This window comes from Notamacropus eugenii, chromosome 5 (assembly GCF_028372415.1).
Source record: "Notamacropus eugenii isolate mMacEug1 chromosome 5, mMacEug1.pri_v2, whole genome shotgun sequence".
NCBI classification, from domain to species: Eukaryota; Metazoa; Chordata; class Mammalia; order Diprotodontia; family Macropodidae; genus Notamacropus; species Notamacropus eugenii.
Window position 1 is genome coordinate 225,888,340 of NC_092876.1, and position 18,921 is coordinate 225,907,260.

The 18,921-nt window shown below is 34.9% G+C and overlaps 1 protein-coding gene across 1 annotated transcript in view; it reads left to right on the plus strand.

The window, feature by feature from the left end:
• LOC140505806 (sodium channel protein type 2 subunit alpha-like) overlaps positions 1 to 18,921 on the plus strand; it is a 114,657-nt gene that overhangs the window by 21,103 nt on the left and 74,633 nt on the right. The window contains exons 8-13 of the mRNA XM_072612189.1: positions 1,971 to 2,034; positions 4,617 to 4,758; positions 4,893 to 5,099; positions 6,447 to 6,737; positions 12,711 to 13,058; positions 16,798 to 16,930. Coding sequence (XP_072468290.1) covers positions 1,971 to 2,034; positions 4,617 to 4,758; positions 4,893 to 5,099; positions 6,447 to 6,737; positions 12,711 to 13,058; positions 16,798 to 16,930 — 1,185 coding nt within the window. The remainder of the gene's footprint in view (positions 1 to 1,970; positions 2,035 to 4,616; positions 4,759 to 4,892; positions 5,100 to 6,446; positions 6,738 to 12,710; positions 13,059 to 16,797; positions 16,931 to 18,921) is intronic.

An 18,921-nucleotide genomic window follows, 5' to 3' on the forward strand; every position in this document is an offset into this window, starting at 1 on the left:
ATTTATGGGAGTTCCCATCCTGTCATTTTAAAGATGAGGGAACTTAGGCCTAGGAGGTTAAGTAACTTGATGATCACACAGGTGATAAGCATCAGAAGAAGAATTTGAACCAAGGTCCTCTGGATCCAGAGCCTGTCCTTTCCATTGTATTGTACTCCTTGCCTTATACATTTCATCTGACTTCTCCTAGGTGTCATACAATTCCAAAGTTGAATGTAAATATTGGAAATGTTCTAATACACTTTTTAGATGAAACTGAAACTCAGAAGTTAAGTTACTTTTAACAATTTTTTTAATATGGCAGAAGAAATCAATTTACAACTAGTGTGTTAATTAATTTGATGATGATGCGTATATGTGGCCATGATGACTTTTTTCCTTTAACATTGATACCTAAAGCTAGGAGTACTATTATCATGGTGATAAAATCCTAATTTATGTAATTTACATAAAACTAAGCACTACAAATTCAATTTTTAGCTTATTCCTGATACACATTTTTGAACAAAGGGCCTCTAACATTCTTCATACTTTACTATTTATGATTATATATAAGTAAAGAATTATCAGACTGTGTGGGAAGAGATTAAATCAAAGTCTTTCTTGTTAGGTATACACTATCACAAGAAAGAATGGTATAAATGTGAGTAAATTTCACTTTAGAACTATTTTGCAAATTTCCTGCCATTGTTTTACCTTTATCTAGCTTGAGTTCACTATATTTTCTACATAGGATGGTCATACCCCATCATGGTCTTAGCTCTTCCATGGCAGATAATCTTTTATATATTGAAGATTTTTAGTAATGAAAATTACTATAAATTCATCATATGTCCCTTGTAATTCTTGTCATCACAGATGTCATCTCCATCATTTTCCATTGATAAGACCCTCAATAAGAAGCTGAAGCCCTTTAAAATTTTTCTCTAAATGTTTCAGTTTTTTTCAGCTTATTTCTATTAATCTTTTGCTTCTGATAATAGCTCCTTTTGGTATCATTCACTTAATCTAAGATGTCATTCAGGTGCTCTATGTTTCTACAACCATATCCTAGGAATCTCATGAAATCACATCACTCATCACTGTTTTAGGAATTAGAAAGATCAGTCAAGGTTACACTGGGAGAAATGGGATCAGTTTTAGTAACAGAGGGGTTTGCTTCCAGACTTAAAGATATTAAAAAAAGCCTTTCTATAGACCATCTGCTTTGAATAGACTTTAAATGCTGCCAATGTTATTTAACCCTAGTTCTGTCACAATTAAATTGTGGGAAGGGAGGAGGTAGACAGAAAACGGGTCACAATTTATTGCTTTGGGTCATAGTTTTCATATGCTTTGCCAGTGTGCTCTGGAAGTGTATATCCATAAAGAAGCAGGCTTGTCATTTCAAATTAAAAAGGATCATTTTTTCACTTGTACCTTCATTAGAAGACAAAAAATGTCTCTGCCCACAGAAAACAAGGCTGGAATGTGGGGGGATTTGGAGGAATAAGGGAGGTAGTATGTTCAAATCTATTTATGCACCCAGATTTTAAAAAATATGAAGTAATCCTTTTGTTGCATAAGTGTATTTTAATAGCAGCTAGGCTTCCCCTCCCACCTTCTGAACTGAGAAAAGGGCCTTGAATTAATAGTTCTGTCCAATTTTTTTTTTTGGCACAGTTTTAGGAATAGTTCTGGTTTAGGTTTAGCTATAATTATCAGTTTGATGTGGTACCACTTGTCTTGATACTGATCTTCAAAAGTTTGATTGGTTAGCAAATGGAACATACTGCCATTGGTTCTGCATAAATTATGATATTTAATAAAGTGATCATTTTGTCCATTTTTCTTACCCAGAATTTTTTTCCTTTTCAGTTTGCCTCCATTCTTATTGAAATAGAAAAAAAAAATTATGACATTGAGTATATGGATATATTGGCTTAAATACTTTCAGCTTTACAATTTATTATTTCTTATTCCTTAAATAGGTCATTTTTACATTTTGGAAGGGCAAAATGATGCATTGCTTTGTGGTAACAGTTCTGATGCAGGGTAAGAAATTCTTTCCTTTTGTGTCATGCCATGCTATGCTATCTGCCTATCCACCAGGCCACCAATTTCTTCTCACAAAATTCCCAGAATGGGTGGGCATAATATGAATTTGCACCTCCTTCAAACATTCATGTCCAGCAATTACTAACTCTCCTTGTCCACATCAAATTGATCAAGTACGAAGAAAAGCAAGAAGGAAAAAATTAAAACTAGTCATAAGAAGTGGATTATTTTTGGTTGGGGTTCATATGCACGATATTATCTAGTATTGTGTAAACTCCTGGAAGGTTCCGCCTGTGTCCTGGATATCATCTCTTCAGCATATAGCACCTTACGGTTTATAATAGTCCCACCTTGATGGGTACATACAGTTTGCAAAATGCTTTTCTCACAATGGTCCTGTGAAGGAGATTATGTAAAATTTTATGGGTCCCCTTCTTACAGATGAGGAAACCAGTGCTCAGGATTTCAGTGACTTGCCCACAATCATACAACTTACAAATTTTAGAGCTAGTTTCAAAAATAGGTCTTCTGACTCCAAATCCAATAGTGGGTCAGCTAGGTGGTTAGAATGCTGGACCTGGGGTCAGGAAGACCTGAGTTCAGATTTGGCCTTAGACACTCACTAGCTGTGTGACCCTGGGCAAGTCACTTAAGCTGCTGTCTGCCTCAGTTTCCTTATCTGTAAAATGAGGATAATAATAGCACCTACCTCACAGGGTTTTCTTGAAGACTAAATGAGTTAATAATTGTAAAGCACGTAGCACAGAGCCTGGTATATTGTGCTATATAAATGTTAGTTAATGTTATTATTAATTAGAAGAAGGGGAGAAAAGAATAATATCTGTGAGGACAGAATTTCCATTTGGAAAGATTCTACACTTTAAAAAATTATTTAGCCAAATTCAATTCAACAAATATTTATTAAGATCTTTCTACATATGAGGGACTGTACAAGGCTCTGAGGGATTCTGAGATGAATAAAGATGTCACTTGTCCCCAGAAGTTCAAAAGTCAAGTACAGTAGTTTTATGTTCTTTACATAAAAACCACTAATGCTATAATATCTGCCAGGGCTGTATAGAATCCAGCTCCCCTGTTCACTAGAGCCAACTGTTAAATGTTTAGTGTGGGCATTTACATCTTTAAAATTGGCAAACACTACAAATCAGGGTTTGATTTATTGTTTTGTTGATGGACTAGACTTCAGAAAATGATGGAGAAAATGTTATTAATGCAGATTAAACTTTAAAAATATGTCATGGGTACTTTTTTTTTTTGAGAGCCATTTGTCAAATATTTACCAACACATCACTGCCTAGGTGAACAGTAATACTGGCGGAAGGATTTTAGTTTGACTTATCCATTAAGATGACAAAGAAGGATTTATTTGAAGCCTACTATGTACCATAAAGTACTAAGTGCTTCACAGATATTATCTCATTTAATCCTTGCAGCTTTGGGAAATAGATATTATTATTCCATTTATAAAGGAGGAAACAGGAAGGATCAATGAGAGATCAATATTCTGAATCTGAGGCATGAGGTTCCTCCCTTTCAATGAAAAAGAGGTCACTTCCCTAGAGTGGGTCCTAGCACCACAAGAGTGGGAACATCAGTAATGTAAGTGAGACGAGATAAATGTTAGGTTATCACTTTTCATTTATTTCTCTAATAAAGGCCTTCTTGTCCTTGACCTGTTTACCACCCACTTTTCTGCAGGGCTATTCCCAGAAGTCTGGAAAGGGTGTTAGAGGAAAATATTTTTTCTTACTATTTTTCAGTTTTGTTAAAAGTGAAGTTTTTAATATGCTTCCACACAGTGAATCTGAACCTAAAGTTTTTGTTCTGGTCTGTCCCAGAATTATTATTATTATTAATATTATATTACATAATATTATACATAATATAATATTATAATTATTAATCCAGTTAATGTTCCAGAGTCAAATAGCATAGCACAAGTCATTATTTCTCTATACTTAGTTGTCAGGTCCCAGAAAAAAAGAAGGGTATATTAATCTATTAGTGAAAATGTCATCTTCATAAATAAATATGTTAATGATATATTAAGGAACATTGAATATTGAGGTGACTCAGAATAAAAACCTGGCATCAAACTGTTTAATAGTTTTTCAGGAACTTGAGGAATTAATTAGCCTAATGTTTGGTGCAGGATGAAATGAGCTAAATAGAAAAGGCCCTTATGGAAGTGAGGCAGCTAGGTAGTGTAGTGAAGAGAGCACTGAGCCTGAAGTCAAGGCAGATCTGAATTCAAATCTTACCTCAGTGATTACTAGTTGTGTGACCCTGGACAAGTCACTTAACTTCTGGTCTGCCTCCATTTCCTAATGTAAAATGGGGATAATAAGAGCAACTCCCAGCGTTGTTGTAAAGATCACATGAAATAATATATTTAAAGTACTTAGCTTTACACAGAGTAACAAATGCTTGCTCCTCCTTCCCTTTCCTTTCTCTGAATTTATCATGTAAAACAGCTATTGAAAAATCTATAAACATATAAAAATTAACAAACAAATGTGCAGATCTAATTTCTTTTCTGTCTTCTAATCTAATTGCAGGCAGTGTCCAGAGGGATACATATGTGTGAAAGCTGGCAGAAACCCCAACTATGGCTACACAAGCTTTGACACCTTCAGCTGGGCTTTCTTGTCCCTGTTTCGACTGATGACTCAGGACTTCTGGGAAAATCTTTATCAACTGGTGAGACCTGAGTTAGATAAATGACTTTCAGTGATTAAAAATGTAGTAATGGGATCAAACCAGTGATAGTCCTTTGCATGGAAGGCAGATGGGCAGTAAATCCTCTCTTCCTCTGCCCCCCCTTTTTTTCTCAGACACTTCGTGCAGCTGGCAAGACATACATGATATTTTTTGTGCTGGTCATTTTCTTGGGCTCTTTCTACCTTATAAATTTGATCCTGGCTGTGGTTGCCATGGCCTATGAGGAGCAGAACCAGGCCACCTTGGAAGAGGCAGAGCAGAAGGAGGCTGAGTTTCAGCAGATGTTGGAACAGCTTAAGAAGCAGCAGGAAGAAGCTCAGGTATTGTCAGGTGGTTAATCAAGTGGTAGCTTCCTTTTTTTCAGCATCCTCCGAGTGGGTAAAGTTCTAACTGCCCAGGAAGTGTTTCATAGAAACTGGAAATGTCAAAGACCTATTCATTACTTATGGTTATTTATTTTCCTCACTTCTTAAGAGTGGATGAGAAAGTGTGCCAAATAACATGGAATAAAGCTGGCATAAACATATGTAAATTGTCATTTTGATTCATGACATCTTTCCTCACTCCCTGAGAACTCCATGCATGTGGACATTATAAAGTTTCACAATGAGAAAAGAATATGCTTTATTATTATTTGGAGGGCAATTTCCTGGAAGCAGTTCCCTAAGCCACTGACTAATTTAGTCACCTATTTATACCATTTTTTTGCTGTTGAGTACTTTGTTCCTTTTAAACACGGAGTGTCTTAAAATGCATAATGACAGAACCAATGAAAAATGCTTGTTCAGTAATGATGGTGCTTAACAGTTTGTAGCTGGAGCTTTTCAAATACTGTACAATCATTAATTAGCTAAGCCACATAAATTCCTACAATCTAGCTTGCCCTAATATATATGATCTGTAGTTTGTCTCTGTTGTTATCCTATACTCGAAGCCCTCAATTTATCCATTCAAACTGAAAAGTATTTATTCAGTAGAATAAAAATATTTTTGTCAGAATTAAATAGCATTAATTTGTGCTACCACTTAAAGTAGACTGTTTTTAAATGAATGAGTGGCAAAAAGGTAAGCACTCACTAGGTTCATAATTACAGGGAACAGAGAGGTTCATTTATGAAGTTGTTTGCCTTTTTTAACATGTAGTTAAATACTAACAAAGACTGAGCTTAGTCTTGTGATAATTGGAGTCTCTTGGTTATATCAAAAATCATTTTAAAGTATGATATGACTAGTCTCTGCTCTAGTTTCTTTTTAAGACCATATGTAAGCTTCTGTAAAATTCCTTGACTTACAAGGCCTAAAGCACTTTTATATACATTATCTCATTTAATTCTTTTTGCTACCCCATCAAGTATGTGATGCAAGTATTATTCCCTAATCCCCATTTTACAGATGAGGAAACTGAGGGTCATAGTGGCTAAATGACTTTTCTATTGTCATTCAACTAGTAAAACACAGTCAAGAGTCAAATTCATGTCTTCTGTTTCTTAAGCCCAATATTTTTCATCATATTGCTTTTCCATATTTGGTTAGGTCAGTATTACTACATGTTGCATTTTTCATTAATAGAAAATAGACATTTTATATGATCTTGCTAATGATAAAGATAGGGATATTTTTTAAAAATGTAGCTGCATACAACTACCATGTACTTTATCCCCTACTAGGCAGCGGCAGCAGCAGCATCTGCAGAATCAAGAGAATTCAGTGGAACTGGGGGGGTAGGAGGCTTCTCAGAGAGCTCTTCAGAGGCATCAAAGCTGAGCTCAAAAAGTGCAAAAGAAAGGAGGAACCGGAGAAAGAAAAGGAAGCAGAAAGAACAATCTGGAGAAGAAGAGAAGCAGGAAGAGGAATTCCACAAATCTGAATCTGAAGATAGTATCAGAAGGAAAGGTTTCCGTTTTTCCATAGAAGGAAATCGTCTGACCTATGAGAAGAGGTTCTCTTCTCCCCACCAGGTACAATTTTTTGGTTAAGGAATTTGTATGTTAGTACAAGATGGTTTTCTTGGAGGGTTTTATTTGTTTGTTTTTTAAAGACTAGGACTGTCTGTCTTGGCCATGCAGAAAGTGCAAGGGCTATTCCCAGGCCCAGTCCACTCTGATTTGCACAGGAGCTTTGACCTGCTATATTTCCCAATTTGGTCTAGTTTTGCCCTTCTTAAGTAACCCAGTTCCTTCTCCATCCCTTCTCTCCTATCCCAATTCATGGGGGTCCATGTTAATGTTGAGCATAGTGTGGACCCCACTGTGTATCAGAATTATTCAGCTCAAGAGATCCATTCACCTCTACCTCCCTGGTAGCAGCAATCAAGCCCATAGGGAGAAATTTCATTATTTTGGTAGACTGCCTTGTGGATACATAGGATAATGCTGCCAAATTGATAATCACTGTAGACATTTGTTGTGGTCAGTTTGAAGAATGTGTGAACTACTTATGCAGTGAATAAACTTAGTAAGAAATTTATGAGTTTGTAGACTATTTGGAAACCAGAGTTTTTACTGGTTTCATATATTTGAAGTTACAATATCTGTATATAGAGTACCACATTGGATGCGTGGTTCAGAGCCATTTCCCACCTTGCCAGTGTCTCCACTATCCAATGGGTTGCTGAGTGGTGAGGCTCCTGTTGCCCATCAGTCTTAACCTGTACTAATAGATGCAAGCAATTAAAATTCACTCTTTTCCATTAATAGTAATAATAATAGCTAGCATTTATACAGCACCTACTATGTGCTAAGAACTTGACAATGATCATTGGATCCTCACAACAGCCCTAGGAGGTATGGGCTGTTATTATCCCTATTTTAGAGATAAGAAACTGAGGCAAACAGAGGTGAAATGGCAGGCCCAGCGTCACACAGCTAGCAAGTGTCTGAGGTCATGCTTGAACCGATGCTCTATCCACTGTACCACCTAGCTGCATAGTGGGGAATAGCAATCATCAAGTGTTTATTAAGAATATTATATGCTAAGATCTGAAAGGGAAATTAGATTGTCTATCTGCTGTTTGCACCATCAAAAATGAGCAGTTCATTACATCTGACATTGTTTCAATGACAAGTAGGGGGATGGGAAATTATTCTAAAGGTGTAACCAGAATGCTTTGCAATTGAAATTTTAATAGGAATCATACTCAAATAAATTTAGAACTTTAGGCAAAGAGTAACATTTCCACTGGCTGTATCACACTGGGAATGTCACTTGACTGCATTATGGCCCAGGTAACCCCCTCCAAAATAGCTCCTGAGTCATAGGGAGTTTGTAGTCTGCACTGGCAAGGGGAGTTCACATAACAAGAGTTCCCTATGCTAATGAATAATTCCTTGGATGGGAATTTGAAAAAGGGATTGCTATTCATAGAAATTCAGAGGATGTCTTTAAAAAATTATCAGGACTTTTACATTTAGATTTCATCTAAAAGATGTATGTCCAGGAATCCCTAATGTTCTCAAGGATAACTTCTTTACTTTCTCATATGCACAGTCTCATGTCCCCGTGAGTACAGTGCATGTATATCCCTTGCAAATTAACTAGTTTCCTGGAGAAGCTTCATAAAATATAAGATAAAAAGATATTATAGTATTGAGCTTTACTTCAGCTTTATAATGGAACTATTGTCTAGACCAGCTACCTATATTTTCTTGTTGTCATTTATCCTATTTTGCTAGTTAGGATATATTTATATTTATATAATTATTTAAGTTAAGTGGAAACTCTCCACTAACAAATCCCCTAAGAATAAAGATACTTCCATCCTGGCTGAGATCCTCAGACTCAAAAGAGCCTCTTTTTGCTTGTCGTTGGCTTCTTCCAAGACCTAGAAGCCCATGGGGTAGAACTTCCCATAAGCACATATCATCCCCATGCTGTGCCTTACCAAAGCTCTTGATAGTAAATCTGTGTGACCTTGCGCAAGTTATTTAGTCTCCCCACTTTCCTCATTTGTAATATGAAAAAGTTGGACTAAACGATCACTACGGCCTCTTCCAGTTTGAAAGTTATGATCTGGTAATCATTGACCTTGCCTTATAGGTTCCACAAGACTTAGGAGATCGGATATTATTTTAGTTAGTATTCATTTGAGTCATAGTCCCAATTATTCAACATCCCAGATCAAATACTTATTCTTTTTGTATCATTTCTGCCGCCTTCTATTCATTAGTAAGGGTGTTATTATAGTCATCATAATTGTTACGGTAAAAATTTTGTTGTGATACTAATTTTCTCAATAGAAGGTCACAGACACCCAAAGACTACTGATTAATTATGTGAAGATGCTTCTGGTGACTATGCTTTTTTAAAAGCACTTTATCTGAGCTTTAATGAAAATTAGGTTCATAAAAAATTATCTCATCTTTTTAGCAGCCCCCCAAGTTTTTACCAACCATTTACCAACCATTTTCTCACTAATCCATACCCTGAAAATGCTCCCTCTCCCAATGGTATTAGGAGCTAAACATATAGAACCAATGTCATGGATCACATTTTCAATTTTGTTTTTTTCTAAAATCCATTTTATTTTTAGCCTTTGGGATAACACAAGCATTCCATAACACAGTATAATAAAAAAGATGATTGCACATGAAACTACAAATATACTACATACAACTTGCCATTCCTTTTAAATATACAAGTTATCGTTTAACTTTCTTTTTTTTCCCCTTCCCCTACCCTGCACCTTTTCAGTTTTCATCAAAATCCTTACTTTTCTTGATTCTCGCATAATTTTATAAAATTGAATCATTTAAAGAGACAACAAATGTTATCATTCCAAATAAGTCTCCAGTTTCTTTTGATTTCTTTAGTGGTAGTTCATCAGTAACATGGCTCATCTCTTTTTTCTTAATCAAATTTTATTTTTTCAGCTAAGAAGTTATTGTCCCTTTCTCCCCAAAACAACAACATCAGAAAAAGAAATATAAAACCTTTGTAACAAATAAGTGTACTTAAGCCAAGCAAATTTTCATATCAGTCATATTCAAACATGACTTCTCTTTTAATATGATAAAACTGCAAACAAAAATAGATAGCATTTAGCATTTCTAAATCAAAGCTTCTTAGCATCTCATCAAACATTGTAGAACTTTTATAGCTTTTTCAAGAGTTTCTGGATGAGTCTCAAGTCTCTTCCATGACCTAGTATCTTAATTCATTATCCACTACATTATTCCTCTAGCCTCTCCAAAAGTCACAGAATTTCCATTGTATAATCTATTTGTTGCTTTAGCTATGGTTAACCTAAGAGAAGAATATTTAATGACAAGAAAAAAGAAAGATGTGGAAACTGTAAATATTTTTTACAGTTGCAGTAAGGAGTTTAGGTTAAATAATTACAGCCTACTTGACAATTCTCAATGTTGTATCTTCTAAGGCAGAGGTCAGCAAACTCCCTATTGCCTATTTTACATGTATGACTCATGAGCTAATAATGTTTTTTACATTTTTAAATAAAGTTTTTATCATACTTTAAAATGTGAAAAAATCAGTCCTAATTTTGGACCATATAGAAATAAGCAATGGGCCAGATTTGGGCTTTATCATATTTGGCCATTGTTCTATGGTGTGAAATATTTACTGAAAACTAATTGAAAGGTGGTATTTGGGAAAAGGTGGGTCGTTTTTAACAGCTTAGTCAATTGAGCAAAGACACTTTATTTGGAAATATTTCTCTGATGCTTTATAGTTTATCTTCTCAGGTTTTAATTTCCCACACATAAATAGATTTCTGTTCCTTAGAATTTCACTTGATTTGGTTATTTTTTCTTTTTTCTATTTGGGTCATACCATTTGGTTGCTATGGAAATGATATTCATGTCAGAAACAAAATGATGATGATCAGGTGAGGAATAAGCTTAAGGCTGACAAATGCCATACAAATCCAATTTACATGCAAACATCATATGTACATTATGCCCTTGTGGGGGGGTCAATATCTCACCTCTGAAACTTAAATACTTTTACAGAGTGTTTTATTACATTTTAATTTTTTCATCATTTCTGGTGAATATAGTGCTGAGTATGCATTCATTTAATAAAAATATATATTCCCATCATGAGCACTTTCTAAATTATCTTTATTCATTTCCTTGATGATATACCATGTTTTTCTGGCCTTCTGAGATAGCAAAAATTAGATAATTTCTGATGGATAGTAATCCCTAAAGTAGCCTACTTTCAGATATAATTAAAATTCTAGCAGCATGAAGCTACATAGGTGTCATAAAAAGATAAGAGGTTTAGTTTAGTTACCTGATAGTTTTCTGAAAATCATTCATATATGTATACATATTTATGTATATATACAGATATATATACTTATACACATATATAAATCATTCCTATATACATATATATGTAAAACAATAAAGAAAGGAAAATTCCAAGTAACAAAATAAAATATACTTTTTAATAAATATTATATTATCATCTGAATATTTTGCAAAGACTTCAAAACAACAGATGTGTTAAATTGTCTTGAAAATTTTTAAGTTGTCAGATAAATTGCAAAGACACTTTGCCAAGTTAAACTGAAAGCAGGAATCATACCTACTTAAAACACAGATATTATATTATGTACATAATCGAACTTAGCTTAGGTTACTTGAAAAGATCACACCAAATTTGGGCTAGTGAAACTAAACAGATTGAAAATTGGCTCATCATAACCATTGCCCATCCATAAAAAAATAATTAAATAAGTCTTTCTAATTATAGCAGTCACTGAAATGAATAAGCTATTTAAGAAAATGTTAACATTTCTATAATTTGTGACCAGGTCATTAGATAAACTGGGTCATTCACTTATTGTAAATAAAATATACTTCAATTTCCTGAGACAGATTGAAGAGAAAAAAGCAGGGAGTGAATCAATTGGTTCTTTCCAGCTTGATTTGTTTTATTTATTCATGAAGACTTTAATAAAATATTCAGAAGGAAGAGGAGAAGCAGCTCCTTGTACTATAATTAAATAGATCTAGAGGCAAGATTGATTTTATTTTTCCCAGTGCTAAAATCAGCATCTTCAGCTTGCTGTGGTGATATTTTACTGTGTTTATTTTTATTCTTCAAGAATCTAAATGTAGGTAAGTATTGTATATCTTTACTTTCTATTGGATTTATATTTGTGATTAGCTTCTAGAGTAGGGGTCATCAAACTCTTTAGTCCTGAGTTATACTAACAAGGCTATGATGTCTTGGGATATTCCTGGTCCAATTAAAGTTTAATTAGAATAGCAGAAAGAGATAAGGGAAAAGATGGAAATAAGAGGAATGAAAAAAAGGGAAGAAGTAAGGGAGGGAGGGAGGAAGGAAAGAAGGAAAAGAAGGGAAGGAAGAAGGGAAGAAGGGAAGAAGGGAGGAATGAATGAAGGAATGAAAGAAGGAAGGGAGGGAGGGAAGGAAGGAGGGAAGAAAGGGAAGAAGGAAACAATGAAGAAAGGGAGGGAGGGAGGAATGAAGGAAGGAAGGAAAGAAAGAAGGAAGAGAAGGGAAGGAGAAAGGGAAGAAGGAAGGAAGGGAGGGAGGGAAAAAGGGAGGGAGGAAGGAAGTGAGGGAGAAAGAAAGTGAGAGAGAAAAAAAGAAGCAGCAAAAAGTGAAGAGGAAGACAAAACAGGAATAGGAAGAGAAAGTAAGAATTAAAAAAAAGGAAAGAAAAAATGGAAGAAATCAGAGATCCATATGGGAAGTCTCAGACTACTTTCAATAATTGCTTCTGATGTCACATTGTGGTACCCATACACTCCTGTTAAAGATTGTCTTTTTTCTACTTGTAAAATGAGAAGTGCAATTTTGTGTGTTTGTGTGTGGATAGATAGATATGTATGTATAGATAGATATGTACAGATATATTTACATACATATATGTATGTATGTATTTTCAAAACACAAGTGCATAATTTTCTTCCCCTCCTCTCTTTTGCTTTTAATAGTCTTTATTGAGCATTCGTGGCTCTCTGTTTTCTCCAAGACGCAACAGCCGAACAAGCATCTTCAGCTTCAGGGGTAGAGCAAAAGATATTGGCTCTGAAAATGACTTTGCTGATGATGAGCACAGTACTTTTGAAGACAATGATAGTAGAAGAGATTCCCTGTTTGTTCCACACAGACACGGAGAACGGCGCCACAGTAATGTTAGCCAGGCTAGCCGATCATCTCGGGTGCTGCCCATATTGCCAATGAATGGAAAAATGCACAGCTCAGTGGATTGCAATGGCGTGGTTTCTCTGGTTGGTGGACCTTCAGCCCTTACATCACCAGCTGGGCAACTTCTGCCAGAGGTGATGATAATTAAAACAGTTAATTCATAAGAATGCAAGAAATCTGGGACTAGCTAGTTCAGATGTGAGTGGGTTTTCCTTTTGTTTGTAGTGAGATATGTGTAGAAGAGAATCCTGAATGTCAGGAGTTGGGTTAATCAAGCTTAGAAAGTTGCTTTTAAATGCATTACTTAATCTGTTTCTAACAAAAATCCTTCAAGATATAGATTCTATAGGTGTCCTTATGCTCATTTTATAAATGAGAAAACAGAAACTTAGAGAAGTAAAATATCTTGTCTCAGTCACACAGCTGGCAGGTGCCAGAGGCAGGATTCAGGCTCAGCCCTCTCCTGATGCCAAGCCCAGCACTCTTTCCATTATACCACTTTACTCACCTTAATAGTATAAAATTTGATTAATATGAATTAATTCATTTAAAGACAGGAAAATTAGAGTTTACAAAATAGTTCACTAGTTTTTAACAAACTAGTCATTACTAATAATTAAACAAAGGGAATTTGTAACTTATATGAACTAGACTGTTATTACTTAAGTACTAAACTGAAAAATGATCTATTATCTATAAGATATTATTTTGCCCACAGATGGGCCACTTCAACCCTGCTTTGAGTGGTGTATCATTTTGGAATTAACTGATGAATACACACAATGACACTTTTTTTTAGTTGTCACCACACTTTGGTAGCAGATATTGACATCACCAGAATCATTGTTTGTCATGTATTTTATTTAAAATTTCAGTTAAAAAAGTATCTCTGTCTTTTCTGTTGCAAACCAGTCCCTAAATATTATAACAATGTAGCAGCTATTCCAAGTGGCACTTTCTAGCAACGTGAAGAAAAGCAAAAGTGGAGCTGGAAGAAAATTTCTGTTAGGATAGCAAGGCAAAATACTTTTAGATATTTCTGTGACAGAACAGAAAGATTCAAATGGAGGAAAGTAATTGAAGAGACAGCATGGAGTAATGGAGCACTAGACGTGGAGTCAGGAGGATGTGAGTTCTTTTACTTGTTGAGTGATGCTGGGCAAGTTACAAATGCCTCAGTTTCCTCATCTGTAAAATGAGAGGATTGGATGGCTCTTAAGGTCCCTCTTAACTCCAAATCTATGATCTTATAATTCAGTTCTTCAAAAAGTTATTAAGCACCCGCAAGTGCAAAGCCCTGTCCTCAGTTCTGGGGAAACAAAGACAAATCAATTCAACTAGCATTTATTGAGTACTTGCTTCATGGAAAGCAAAGAAATAGTTCCTGCCCTTAATGAGTTTCATGAGTCATTTTTATGGATTGTATTTTTTACAATTGCAGAACTACAATTCACTTCATGAACTTTTTTTTAGCTAATCCCAATTATTAATGCTGCAAAAGGTGCTAAAACAAAAACATAATGCCAATTTTCAATTATCTCTCCTATGAAGGAGTACTTAAGATTGGATAATAAAAATTAGTAGGTCTTTTTTCTTCCTGTTTTCTCAGATTTTTCTTTTGTGTCAAATTGTCCTGAAAAATACAATAAAAAATTGAGAAAATAAGTACTAGAAAAATCCAGAATTGATAGAGATCAATATAGGCAGTCTGTTCTGCTCCCCTTTAACTAGCCATTTTGAAATTCTTTAACCTGCTACAGTGAATGACAGAAAGATTATTAAAAAAGCAAACACAGCTGTCTTGACTGATGGTTAAAAATCATGTTTACATTCATGAAATGAGGGTATTGGCTTAGCTAGAAGTAAGGAATCAGCAAAAAAATCACTCATAAATCTATTATTTCTTAATAAAGAAGTCAAGACAAAACATTTAAAAGAATGTAAGGCAGATTTAGGGCAGTTTGGGGATGGTACTCAAAAGTAACCCCTATCTTTTATGGGCCTTCTACTCCCTTTGTTAACTTTTAATGTGCACCAACTCAGATAGGAGGTGGGGCTTAAAGGGCCTGATGCCAGAAGAAAAATTGGGTTCTGGTATGACATGAAAAAAGCCTTTATTTAATACTATCATTTCTTAAAAATTAATTCAGTTCATTGGAAATTCTAGTTCTAATGGCAGAATTTAAGCAATACTGTAAGCCCCACGGGACAATTTTAGCTAAAAGCATATTTTGTGCATTACATCAAGGTTATTTATTTGCTTCTTAATTTTGCTTTGCTTCTGAATTTGACTTTAAAATTAATGTGAAAAGAGTTTAACTTGGTATAGACAAACATTTTCAAAGAAACATCTGATCTAGAATTTGCACTTGTCAAGATTATATAGAAAAATAAGAATGAAAATAACATTATCTTTTTACCTGATGAGGAAAAAATTAATAGATGACATATCCATGATGAGTAATAGACCTAGATTTTGACTTTTTGGTCTTTCCATCAGTACTATTCATTGGATTCTTCAAAGTAGATATGTTGAATTTCTGGAGAGTTTAATTTTGGTGCAGAAAATAGCCTCCATTTTTATTAAACCACAGAAGCACCAAATCCATATGTATGCCAAAATACATCATATAGAGAGACATATCAAAAGAATGCCAATTATGTATACCTATCTGTCAATTATATGTATATATGCTCATAATATATTATTGATATTCTATTGATGTGTCTATTTCAAATATAACTTAAGATTTTAGCAAGGAATGCATACTTATTATTATTTCATTGTTAGGCAAACATTAGGTCAACTATAGAAGCCATTTTAATTAGTAAAATATAGAAATGTTATCAGTAGCTAATGATTACATGCATTTTTTCTTTTAAATATATTTTTATTTGTTAAATATTTCCCAATTACATCTAAAAAACTTAACATTAATTTTTAAAGTTTTGAGGTCCAAACCCTTCCCTTCCCCCCATCCTTTCCCTGTTTTTGAAAAATCAAGCAATATAATATTAATTATGCATGTGAAATCATGCAAAACATTTCCACAGAGACTAAAAAAAACAAGAAAAATAACCAAGTATGCTTCAATCTGTATTCAGAGTTCACTGATTCTATTGCTAAAAGAAAATAGCTTTTTCTTTGGAAATATTAATAGAAAACAGTAGGTCAACTTTATAAATCCCTTTTATAACTTCTACTGAATGTGAGGTCTGTTTTTCTACAAATATCTGATAATTCGATACAAGACAATAAACCAAAAAGTGGCAGTAAATTAAATTATATATCACCCATAGTAGGGCTAGAGGAAACCTCAAAAAGCCTTTCCACCTAGTCTTAGCCATTCCCTCTACATTGCCTGGCTTTCTATATTGGTATACCAAGAGGACACAAGTGTACTTGCCCCACAGATCTCCATGAAAACCAAACCGGAAAGAAATAACTAAGAAAAAGCAAACTATATCACATTTTAAATTAGGTGTATCACCTTTTTGGTATTAGTCTTATCCCTCAATAAAAATATGCTTCTCTCTTTTAGGTCTGGAATTACTAGGCCAGGGCTTATAGTCATGTTAATCTCTTCCCTTTCCATATCTTCATTTAGGAATACCTGGGCACATCTCCGACACATGAGATGTTACTATAGTTTTTTAAAAGTTTCCCCAAAATGGCATTGGTTAGACCCTTAGTAATCCTTGATTTAACATCCTCAAAACACCTTCCAAAAAGCCTGGCTTAGTGAAGTGCTTTGCTTTGAAAGAGCATAGCACACACACTTTCTGCATTATGAATTGCTTTTGTAGGAATGCTTGATGGATTTTTCCTGTGCTAGAGGATGATGGCTCCTTGATTTGGCATGTTCTTTTCAGGGCACCACTACAGAAACAGAAATAAGAAAGAGACGATCTAGTTCTTATCATGTGTCCATAGATTTGCTAGAAGACCCTTCTGCGAGGCAAAGAGCAATGAGTATAGCCAGTATACTGACCAACACAATGGAAGGTAGGTAGCCAGTTTTATACCATAACTGCTCAATTGCCAATAATGCCCCACCCAACTGCTTTGATGAATTCCCAGAAAAATATTTAGAGTTGTTATTTCACATAATGCTTTGCATTTTGTACAATCAAGATGTACTCTTTATTAAAGATTTCCCATTTTAGCCTCTAGGAAATTTCTGTGGATTCCAGGTAAATATAAGTGTTCTTTACTTTTGTTTCTCTTTTTTACTAGATAAGTTTCCAAGGCAGCAACACATTTTTAGGATAATGTGGAAAGTGGTTTAATAATAAATGTTGAGCATGTTAACTCAATAAAGTTATATTCAACAGATACAACTTGAGCTATGGACTCTCAGAAATATGTTAATTCTCATATGAAGAGGGATTTAAGTTAGTCCAACCTGAAGTAAAGATTTCAAAACTAAAGAGATTTTTTTTTTCCCTTTCAGCTGTTTTAGAGCAGATAACTAAAGTGCATTTGAAGCTTATGTAGGTTGTTATTTCATATAAGATATAGCATTTTCCTTAGAGGTTCACTTTTGGTGACATTTTCATTTCATTCCACATTGTAAGTGAACTCATACTTTGCTTCCCATGATTTTGGGAATACTTGTGTGTCTTATGTACTTTCATATGTGCAGAGACAGAATGGGTTTTAAGGGCTTACGTATGTGTGTGTGTGTGTGCGTATGTGTGTGTGTGTTTGTGTGTTTGTATGAATTGGTTTTTAGTACACTCAGCTTCTCACAATATCAGGCAGATTCCAACTGAATTTTTTTTTCAGTCTGAATAAAGACTCATTGAAATTTTTTTAAGTGTCAGAAGCCTAGAAGTCACAACCATAAAAATCCTAGAAGTATAGCTATACAGTATTTATCACACTCATGTAATCAATATGACAAGTCCCAGTTTTCTTAATGTCCTAATGCAGTAACAGAAATCTTTTCATTGATTTCTACTGGAATATTAAACTCTAGTACGTTCTTCCCCAACCTCGCCTGCCATTAGCTTGCACTCCTTCTCCTCCCCCAGCTGCCAGTAGCTTGCTCCTCCCTGTCCCTCCAGGTAAAGTCTTTTGAAGATTCTCTGGGCTTCTGCTCCTTGCCATAGCAAAACCACTGAGAGGAAGCTGCCAGTGGTTCTGCTACCGATGTCAGCAGCATGGCTGCTCCCTAAAGCAGGAAGTAGAGAAGGAGACAGGGTAAGTCACAATAATAGTAATACTTTGCACTGTTAGTACTATTGATTTTCAATAAATATAAGAAGTTATTTAGGGAAAAAAACATCACAGAATTGGACTTTCAAAGTGAAATTCAAAGTGAATATACCAAGAACTTACTCATTTGAAATCTGTAAAGAATGGAGCACAGGATGGAGATGTGACCCCGGAATAGATTCCTTCATCCATTCAGTGTTTGAGTTCAGACAGTGAGCAATCCTGGATGAGGCCTGGGAGAGACAGGAGTTTAAATAAGAAACAACCTGACCCTCATGGAGCTTATGACACAGGGATAAGACACAAATATGGGTACCTACATTATAGAAGTGCACTAGAAAGTTAGAAACAGGTGGCCAATGGTGACTTCTTTGTGCACATTTTTCCGAGTGCAGAAACTTTTACTTTTTCCTCAGTATTTGTTGGGAAGATTCAGTTTTATGACTCTGTGACCCTTGGACTAATCACTAACTTTTTCATCCCATTTTCCATTAGTTGTACAGAGTGAGAATCTGATTCTTTCTTATGCAGTAACATCCAACTTTTCAAACTGAGGTTCCTAACAGGCTGTGTGTCAAGAAAGTTGTTGACATCTAACTTTTGTAGCCATAATCTTTATCTCTCTGGTTCCTCAGAAATGGTAGCATGGTAATGTTATGTTCATGTAATCTGATTGTTTGAAAATATGTTCCTTCTATGTCTAACCTTGGGCTTGTTTACCTTCATTTTGTTGAGTGGGACTTTGTTGATCTGACCTATCCTCATTCTAAGCTCCC